The sequence below is a fragment of the Saprolegnia diclina genome, assembly GCF_000281045.1.
Source record: "Saprolegnia diclina VS20 unplaced genomic scaffold supercont1.5, whole genome shotgun sequence".
Lineage (NCBI taxonomy): Eukaryota > Oomycota > Saprolegniomycetes > Saprolegniales > Saprolegniaceae > Saprolegnia > Saprolegnia diclina.
The window spans coordinates 880486-889810 of NW_008246072.1; the positions used below are offsets into that span (position 1 = coordinate 880486).

Consider the following 9325-nt stretch of genomic DNA (forward strand, 5'->3'; position numbering starts at 1 on the left):
AAGAGACACGCGCCGACCGACTCGTTCAAACCGACGAACGGGTAAAAGATGATCGTGAAGACAAACGTCGTGACGAGGCAGTACGGGATCTCGGCCAACGTCGAGCCGACAAAGTACCAGAGCGCGTTGTACGTCTGCGAGGCGCGCTCACGGTAGAACGACGCGCGCTCCTCCGAGGCGAGCGGGAGGACACTGTTGAACGAGATCAAACCGACAAAGAGCGACGTCATGAAGATCATGCCGACGCCACCGGTCGCACCAATGTACGTCGTGTAGTCGACACCACGGTACACAAGACCAAAGAGCACCGCGAGAATGATCGAGAGCATCGCGCGCGTGTAGTTGTACGACGGCGTGCGCCAGTACATGCGGAAGAAGCGCTGCGTCACCATCTTGAACTGCGTCGACGACGACGCAGCGCGCTTCTTGCCAAACGTGAGCTCGGGCAGCGACGGGTGCGGCACAGCGTGGCGATCGAGCGCCGCGGCAAGAAGACCACGCTCGTTCGAGCCGTTGAAGATCTGGACATAGTCGTTGGGCGGCAAGTTGGTGTTCTTGGCTTCGACACCGGCACCGATGACCTCGAGCATCCACGTCGCCGGGTTGGCACCCTCGACGAGCGGCGGCGTGTTGGGAATCGACTTGAAGTACTGAATCAACTGGCTAGCGTTCGTGCCGAGGTCGCCAAAGAAGACGGTCTCGCCACCGCGCTTGAGGAGGAGGAGCGAGTCAAACATCTCAAACACCTCGGTCGAAGGCTGGTGGATCGTGCAGACGACCGTGCGGCCCGTCGACGCGATCTTGCGAATACCCGTCATGATGATCTTGGCCGAGCGAGCGTCAAGACCAGACGTCGGCTCATCCAAAAAGAGAATACTCGGGGCGGCCGCGAGCTCGACACCGATCGTCAGACGCTTCATCTGCTCGACCGACGCGCCACGAATGATCATGTCGCCGAGGTTCTTCATGTCAAGGAGCTCCAAGCACTCTTCCGCAAACGCCATCTTCTCTTCGGTCGGGATCTCGTCCGACTGGCGGAGCATCGCGCTGAACTGGAACGCCTCGCGGAACGTCGCGCTCTCGCTGTGGATGTCCATCTGCTCGCAGTAGCCCGTCGCACGGCGAATCGCGAGGTCCGTGGCCGGGTACCCGTTCAAAAGAATGCTGCCTTCGATCTTGCCGCCCGTCTTGCGACCGGCAATGACGTCCATCAAAGTGGTCTTGCCCGCACCGGACGAACCCATGAGCGCCGTGATCGTACCAGGAAGAGCAAAACCGTTGATGCCCTTGAGCAGCTGGAGGTCGGGCTCACCCTTGGTCGGGTTGGGCACCGAGTACCAGAGGTCCTTGAACGCGAGCGTGGCCGGCACCGACGCCGACGACGAGCCCGCGACCTTGACCGCAACATCGTCGTTGCTCACGGGCGTCTTGGGCGCCTTCTGGTAGTCGTCCTGCGTCGTCTCGTCGTCATCAACGGTGACCGAGACGTTCTCCGGGGCGTCGTAGCGCTTGTACTCGAGCGCGAGGTACGAGAGGCCGAGGAACACAAAGTAGGACGCCGCGAGGTAAATGGCGCCGTACCAGATCCAGATCTTGTCGGTCTCGAGGCCAAACGTCTCGAGCATGACGTTGCCCATGGTGTCGCCCTTGAGCTTCATGTAGTCGACGCCCTTGTAGACCGGCACTTGGAACTCGGACGACGAGTACTGGTTGATCGAGAGCGCGCGCATGCACCAACTGAGCGGGTTGATCCAGTAGAGCCAGATAAAGTAGTCGGGGATGATCGACGGCGAGATGACAAAGCCCGCAAAGAGCACGTAGATCAACACCGACATCATCGAGAGCGGCTTGGCGACGTGGAGGTCGGGCGAGACGACCGCGAGGAAGAAGAACCAAGACGCAAACGACAAGTTGGTCAGAAAGAGCAGCAGCAGGTAGACAAGGAACGCACCGACTTGCGACACAAAGCCCGTCATCCAGTACATGATGGAGCCAAACACCAAGGTCTCACCAAAGGCAAAGGGCACTTGGGTGAACGACTGCGCCAGAATGAACGACGACGTCCGGAAAAAGTTGGCCGACCGCTGCTTGTAGTAAATGTTGCGGGCCTCGAGCGCCGCCGGCATGAGCGGCACTTGACCGAGCGCGAGGAAGAGCACCGACGTGAAGATGACACCGAGCACAATGACCGGGTTGGCCGAGTCGACTTGATAGAACGTCGACGCGTACAGAAGACCCATGACCAGCACCATGATGAAGCGGCTCTTGACGAACGCCGTGTTGCGGAGAAAGACCTTCATCTGACGCGCAATGAGCTGCTGCGTGCTCTGCACATACGGCACTTGGTACGCCGGCATCTCGGCCATGTGCTTGGCCGCATCGGCGAGGAGCAGCGGGTGGTGCGGGCCCTCGAGGTGGCTCATCATCTCGGCAAAGATCGCCGAGCGACGGAAGACATCGGCGTAGTCGCTGGGCGTGCGCGGCACCGACGCCGCCCCATCGACGACGTACTGCGCCTGCTGCGGCGTGCCGAGATCCAGCAGAAAGTCGGCCACGTCGCGCTTCGGCGGACACTTGAACCCGAGCGACTCGAAATACTCCAAGCAGAGAGCGCGAGAGCCGTGGTACATGACGTGGCCTTCGTTCATGAGAAGCACTTCGTCAAAGAGGTTGTAGACTTCAGGCGACGGCTGAAGCAGCGCAATCACAATCGTCTTCTTGAGCGACTCGGCCATGCTCTTCTGCGACTTGACAATATCGAACGTCGCCGCCGAGTCGAGACCGGTACTGATCTCGTCCATGAACGACACAAGCTTCATGCCAAACTCCATCTCGCCGACCGTCACGCGCTTACGCTCGCCGCCCGAGACACCACGAAGCATGGCATTGCCGACGATCGTATCCTTGCAGTTGACAAGGCCCATCTGGCGCGTGATAATGTCCGGGTAGACGTTGTAGAGCGACTGAATGACAGCCTGAGCCTGCGCGTTCTCTTCGGGCGAGCCGTTCTCAAGCGAGTCGAGGACGCGCTGGGGCACGGCGGCACCGCCGCTGCACGCATGGGCAAACTCAAGCGTCTCCTTGACGGTCAAGGTCGGGTAGTGGAAGTCGCGCTGGTTCATGTAGGCCGAGAGCTGAGGAAGAGCCCCGGCGATCACCCTCGACGGCGTCCCGTTGTACGTGACGTTGCCGCCCACTGTGATGTTCTTGTGCATGGGAAAGCGGCCCGAGAGGATCTTCATGAGCGACGACTTGCCCGAGCCGGGCTGGCCAAGAAGGAGCGTCGTCGTGCTGGGCTTGAAGACACCCGACATCGGGTGCAGCACCTCCTTGCGGATCACGCGCTTAGAGCTGAAGAGACCCATGACCGACTTCTTAGCGTGGTTGAGCAAGGTCGGGAGCTCGTGGCCGTCCTTGGTAGCGACCGCGACGTCGGCCGAGATGGAGAGATCCTGGAAGCGAATCTCAAGTTGCGGCATGGACTTGCCCATGGAAGCTTCAAGCTGCGCGGCGAGCGATGCATGGAAAGCGTCCGAGCCCTGGGCAAGGAAGACGTCCGCCGACTCGAGCACCGGGATGTGATGGGACTCTTGCAGCATGGCTCGTTTTGTAGACTGAGATGCGAGCTCCGATTTGTTGCAGGAGAAGACAGACCAATCACAGGCTGCGTGCATACATGCGCCCTGCCTCTAGCTTGTGGTTTTGGGGGGCAATTGAGGGTTCGTTGAGAAGACGTATACCCTCGCAACGATTAGTTAAGCGCCGTCGTCGCCGCGCTTGTTGATGCAAAGCATTGCTGTCCCTGATGATGTCGCAGGATAACCCGCGGAAATGGGGCGAGATTGCATCATACGAAAATTGTAGCCAATCAGCGCGCGGGATCGCATCCGATTTGAAATTGGCGGCAAATTCGGCGGACAACCGAAGCGCTCATATCATCGAGGCGGTACGAGCGTGTAGCAGTGCACAGTACTGGCGTGCAATGGACACTCTAGGTCGCCGACACTGCTGCCGTGATACATGTACCAGGTCCATCTAGCTGTCGGATAGACTGAGAGAGTCTCCGCGACAGCAAATTTCGGGCCAAGAATCTGTCACGGAAGGATCAATTCCCAAAGTCCGTGTACACGGTGTGGCTTCCTGGTCCGGTTTGCATGAGAAGTAGGGAACGATCTGGGGAGCGGTCAGGGAACGGTGCTGGCTCAGTGGTGCTGGCTGCTGAATGACATTGACGACGGCCAAATGGACGACAACATGGCGTACCAGATGTGCGCCGTCACGACCCTTGGCAACCTCAGTCACTCGAGAGACTTGGGAAGTCTAGGATTGAGACTCTTTCCCACACCGGTGGCCAACACATCGCTGCAGTGACTGTCAACGCAAAGCGAACGCTGGAGGCATACAGGCTGCGCCAGGCTCTGCTTGCGGTGCTAATGCATGCCAAATCACGGAGGACGGCTGCGATGCAAGAACGGTTCATCACGACAAACAAACTTTTGTATTCACGCATACCATCAAGTGCATCGTGTCTTAGGAGCAGGCGACGGGGCGGTGCGGGTGGTCCAAGTCGTCTTCGTCGTCGCCACCAAGTATACACAGCCGCGTGTACTTGATGTCGTCGTCCTTGAAGAAGCGCTTGGGTACATGCCCGTCCGGGCTCGTGCTGCTGTCAGTGCTCGAACACGACGCGTCGTCGTCCGGCAGCGTGTCGACGCTCAGCGCGGCCTCGCCTTTCATCACAGGCCGCTTGGTCGCACGCAGCACGTCGTGCCACGTCACTACTCCCAGGACGGCGCCTTGGTCACCAGCGATCAGCGCAATGACGTGCTGGTCCTGGAGCAGCGCATAGAGCTCGGCGAGCGGTGTCGACGCTGGCGTCGTCACGCACTTGTGCAGGCGCGTCACCTGGTTGAAGATGCGGTCGACGACGTAGACAGTCGAGTGGTGCACGTAAATGTCGTGGTCATGCCAATCCGGACAGCTGTGCTCGGCGTCCGCCGGAAGCTCGAGGCGGCGGCTCGTCGACGGCACGCAAGGCTCGGGCGATACGTCGCTGGCCGTCGTCACAGGGGTCATGACGCTCGCCGCGTCATGCGTACCGAGCTCGAGAATACCCTGCAAGAGATCGACCTCGGTCGTGCTTAGCCCTGCTGTCGGGTCGGCTTGGAACGCCACGAGCGCCTTGAGCTCGTTGCGCGAGTACGGGGCGTCGGCGGCCGAGTGCCCGACCGTAAAGTTGAGGAACACGGCAATTGGGTACGTGATCGGGTACGTGAGCCTACAAAGCATAGCATGAGACTCGCAGCCTGTACGTAGCTCGTACCGCATGAGAAGCTGCAGGAGCGGGACGCAGGCGGCGCCGATCACGAGCTGCCGCTCGCCCGTGCAAAGCGCCGTGGGCACAATTTCGCCAAAGAGAACAACAAATGTTACTGAGAAGACAACCGATGCGACCGGATTGATGAGGGTGTTGAGGAACATCGGCAGCGCTTCGTTGGCGAGTGCATTCATAAGCACGAGCGTCACGAGCAGCAGCCGGTGGTTGCGCAAGATTGGAAGGAGCCGCGCGGCCGCCGCCTTTTGCCGTGGTACGCTACAGACGATATAAAGTGCCTGGAGTAAGAAAAATAGCAGCTTACCCTTCTTGCTCAAGCACAGCAAGGTGCGTTCGGTTCAGCGAGAGTACCCCGACAGTGAGGCCCGACATGGCGCCGGCGAGCACGACGAGGCCAACGACGCAGAGCACTGAGAGGATGTACTTTGTCGGGTCGCAGCTGTAAACCAGGTACAGGTCGTTGGCGCAGGCGTCGGCGGGCGTTAATGGCGCCACCTTGACGTAGATGTCGCCGCGGAAGAAGAGCCGGTCGTTGTCGAGTCGCTCCACGTGGTTGGCAAGCGGCGCCGCAGCGACCGCACCGGCGAGCAGCGAGAGCAGCCAGCGAGAGCTCATCGCAAATGCAAGATTGTCGACGACTTTGGCCGCGGCCCGTTTTGCACGAGGTATACAAACGCCAAGAGAATTGCATCCTCGGCCGTTTCGCTCGAACCGACGCCCACTTTCGAATGAACTTTTTCAAGCTTCCATAAAGCATATCCGACTTGGAGACACGTACATGCATGCGTCGCCTATGGTAATGCCTATGCGCGCAGGACCACCTCTCGCTGCATCATCCCGTTGAGATGACACGCATAGCAAAGTGAGCGTCGCACGCAAGGTTCTGTGCGCTACGGTAGGAAAAAGGAAGGTCTTGCCACGGACGAGGGAGCCGGAACAACAGTAAGAGTTGCTCGTCGTGTCGATGGTTGGGAGTTGCGTCAGGATGAGAGCCATACGAGGTATTTACGTCCCAGGTCGCGATGCAGTCGTGATGCAACGCGAGTAGTGGTGGTGTCAATAAGATGAGCTTCTTATTGTCGTGTGGTGTCAACTGGTTCTTCGCCGCCACCACCGTTGTCGTTTGCTATCCGGACCGGATAAAGATACTGGCCCAGATACTGGCCCGCGGGAAAGTGCAGTTGGGGCTGTGCGCGGGAGGCCGAGCGCCGTTGTGATTGGCTGGCGCACTTTGCACTTGCACTTTGATCATGGCGCAGCGCAAGGCGTCTGCGACGACACTCCTCCAAGCCTTGGAGCAGCTTCAATCACCGGCGTTCGCCAAGAAGGTCGAGCGCTTCTTCCGCCGATCGTACTGCCCGACCGACGTCTTTGTGGGTCTTCGCGTGCCACAGTGTCGTGACGCGCTCAAAAAGTATTTGGCAACCACGTCCAAGACTGAGCTTCTGGAGTTGCTCCGGGATCCGCGGCACGAGATGCGGCTCACGGCGTTGATTGCGCTCACCGAGGTGTACGAGCGCCCGTCCAAGGCGCCGCTGTGGCAACCGGTCCCCTCGCACGACGACGTTCGACTTGAGATACGTCGCGTGCTCCTGGCGCATGCCGCGTTCTGCAACAATTGGGATCTCGTGGACACGTGCTGCCACAAGATTTTGGGCCACTCGCTGCTCCATTTCGAGATGACAGCCGTTGACGCCTTCCTCTCTCGGCCGGTATGTATATGCTATCGTTGATTAACGTTACTGAGCGAGTCCAACGGTAGGACGACATAACCCTCCTTCCAGACTGGTACACGGCGCTGCTCACGTCCAGCGACCTCTGGGAGACGCGCATGTCGATCGTCGCGCTGCTTGGCGTCCGAGCCGACAACGTTGCGCTCTCGTACGCTATTTGCGCCTACCACCTCCGTCGCTTCCACGACGCACCAGCGCTGCGCTGCACGCTCAATGGCGTTGCTTTCGAGAGCTTGGACTTGATCCACAAGGCCCTTGGGTGGGTCCTCCGCGAAAACGGCAAGGAAGGCAAAGCTCAACTCGAGACATTTCTCGACGAGTTTGCCCCCAAAGCATCCAAGACCACGGTGCGCTACGCCACCGAGCACCTCCCCAAAGCCAAGGTCAAGCGGTACGTTGCAATGGCGACCTGAGCTTGTATGCTCAACCGATCTCCTTTGACGTCCAATAACAAGATTTTGTGGGCATTATATAGCATACTAGTAGTCTTTTTCATATATCAAAATGTACCAGTAGACCCGAACCCATCCAAAGTCGACTGTGGCCATGTGCGTATAGCGCACTCCGCTGCAGACGCAGTAATACTTTGTAAAAGGCAGAGCACGCCGCTGCTTCGAGCCTGTTCCCTAGAACTCTACATTCTACACTCCCTGTCAAGTATGCAAGATACCGTACGATTGTCGTGTGGCTGTTGCAGGATGTTGCAGCTGAACAAGGGCGATTTTGAAATGCCGCCAGTCCTTTCGCGCGGTATAGGACGCTCTTGAAGGTCTTTTTGTTCGCTTTGATGCATCAACGCTGCGACGCTTGTGTAATCAGTGTCGCAGTACATGCGTTTGCACATATGAAGAGGTTGTCTTGGCGTCAACAGACGCATGCAATCGGCATGTCTGACGAAAACCGACAATTTTAGCCTTCCTCCGACGTTGTACGCGAAAAGGTTAAATAGGCTTAACCACTATAACTCAAACGCGTGGTGATATACCACAATCCCGAAGCGCCACGAGGGGCAGCGCTTGCTAATCTTTCTTGCTGAGCATTGTCTACAACATGATGGTTTGGCTCTGGAGCTGCGTACGATGTTCCTATCTCGAGTCCGTTGTAGGAAAATTTGTCCACGACTTGTTTAACCAACTCAAAAACGCAGAGGTTAAATGCGCCGAGAACGAAAAACGCAGACGGCACTCGCCAGCCACGAGGATGCCCTCCGCTGACGACATCGTAATCCAAGGCGGCAGTGCGTCTGGGACGCCGGCTTTGAGCCTCCTTTTTTACTCGTCACGCAAGCCAGAAGAATAAATCGACTCCAAGGGAGTGCCACTGGCTCGTGCAACACAGATTCTGCGCCGGTGATCGGTCGCCTAGAGTCAACTCACGCATACTAAATGTATAGAATAGACTTTTCTGCGTATGCGGGTTTTGTCCATAGCAAGGTGACGGTTGGCTCGTAGCTGGGCAGCACAACCATATGTGTTGTTTCGATGACGAATCGACATGCCGCATACATGCTGGCAGCGGCGCGTTGACGGAACGTGGCGATTTCGTCGCCGAAAGCCCGAGGCGCTCGAATACGATTGCTCGTCCTTGCCTCATCAGCACGGCGATGCAGCAGCGAGTCACCAGTTGCATGAACGTGCAGCGTGTTCATTTTACAACTTGCCATGAGTCCCGCACCGCAATCGGCCGACGCCTTTCTGCAAGACGGCTCGGACGCCTTCCACGCGGCGCTCGCCACGCAGCTTGAAGCCTCGATGGGCAAGTCCATGCCGCAGCTCGAGATTCGCTTCCAGGACTTTTCGATCGCCGCCGACGTGGCCGTCGCGACCAAGGATGGCCACGAGCTCCCGACGATATGGAACCACATGAAGAAGTCGTCGATGGGTCTCTTCCGCTCCAAGCGCTCGCTTCGCAAGGACATTCTGCACCCAATGTCGGGCGCGTTCAAGCCCAGCACGATGACGCTCGTGCTCGGCCAGCCGAGCTCGGGCAAGTCGTCGCTCATGAAGTACCTCTCCGGTCGCTTCAACCTGACCAAGAACATTTCGGTGGGCGGTGAGCTCACGTACAACGGCACGCCGTTGCCCGCGGTGGCGCACACGCTACCGCAGATCTCGTCGTACATGAGCCAGCGCGACTTCCACTACCCGACCTTGACCGTCAAGGAGACGCTCGAGTTTGCCCATGCGTGCAGCGGCGGTGCCGCCGTGCCCCAGCGCGTCCTCGACTCGCTTGAGAACGGCTCGCCCGAAGAGAACGC

General features: G+C 58.7%; 4 protein-coding genes across 4 annotated transcripts in view; 2 read left to right on the forward strand and 2 right to left on the reverse strand.

The window, feature by feature from the left end:
* The window catches only part of SDRG_02363 (hypothetical protein), a gene marked incomplete at its 5' end in the record, with an annotated part of 4101 nt that extends 500 nt beyond the window's left edge, over nucleotides 1–3601 (reverse strand). Inside the window, one exon of the mRNA XM_008607947.1 lies at nucleotides 18–3601. Within this exon, the coding sequence (XP_008606169.1) occupies nucleotides 18–3601 (3584 nt within the window). The remainder of the gene's footprint in view (nucleotides 1–17) is intronic.
* An 876-nt stretch (nucleotides 3602–4477) lies between these two features.
* Nucleotides 4478–5995, reverse strand: SDRG_02364 (hypothetical protein). The gene is made up of 3 exons (XM_008607948.1): nucleotides 5640–5995; nucleotides 5324–5593; nucleotides 4478–5278 (listed from the first exon to the last, which is right to left on the reverse strand). Exons 1-3 carry the CDS (start codon nucleotides 5948–5950, stop codon nucleotides 4531–4533), a joined length of 1329 nt encoding a protein of 442 aa, XP_008606170.1. The 5' UTR covers nucleotides 5951–5995; the 3' UTR covers nucleotides 4478–4530.
* Nucleotides 5996–6505: 510 nt separating this feature from the next.
* SDRG_02365 (hypothetical protein) lies at nucleotides 6506–7606 on the forward strand. The gene is made up of 2 exons (XM_008607949.1): nucleotides 6506–7047; nucleotides 7098–7606. The coding sequence occupies exons 1-2, from the start codon at nucleotides 6586–6588 to the stop codon at nucleotides 7479–7481; spliced, it is 846 nt and encodes a 281-aa protein (XP_008606171.1). The 5' UTR covers nucleotides 6506–6585; the 3' UTR covers nucleotides 7482–7606.
* Nucleotides 7607–8551: 945 nt separating this feature from the next.
* SDRG_02366 (hypothetical protein) overlaps nucleotides 8552–9325 on the forward strand; it is a 4361-nt gene continuing 3587 nt past the window's right edge. Inside the window, exon 1 of the mRNA XM_008607950.1 lies at nucleotides 8552–9284. Within this exon, the coding sequence (XP_008606172.1) occupies nucleotides 8730–9284 (555 nt within the window). The 5' untranslated portion in view covers nucleotides 8552–8729. The remainder of the gene's footprint in view (nucleotides 9285–9325) is intronic.

What these genes read in the sequence shown, in the direction of transcription:
- SDRG_02364 (XM_008607948.1), bottom strand. Translation starts at nt 5,950, where the DNA reads ATGAGCTCTCGCTGGCTGCTCTCGCTGCTCGCCGGTGCGGTCGCTGCG. An exon ending in GCTGTGCTTGAGCAAGAAGG is followed by an intron (nt 5,594 to 5,639) that starts GTAAGCTGCTAT and finishes TATCGTCTGTAG; the next exon opens with CGTACCACGGCAAAAGGCGG. An exon ending in CTCCTGCAGCTTCTCATGCG is followed by an intron (nt 5,279 to 5,323) that starts GTACGAGCTACG and finishes TATGCTTTGTAG; the next exon opens with GCTCACGTACCCGATCACGT.
- SDRG_02365 (XM_008607949.1), top strand. Translation starts at nt 6,586, where the DNA reads ATGGCGCAGCGCAAGGCGTCTGCGACGACACTCCTCCAAGCCTTGGAG. An exon ending in ACGCCTTCCTCTCTCGGCCG is followed by an intron (nt 7,048 to 7,097) that starts GTATGTATATGC and finishes GTCCAACGGTAG; the next exon opens with GACGACATAACCCTCCTTCC.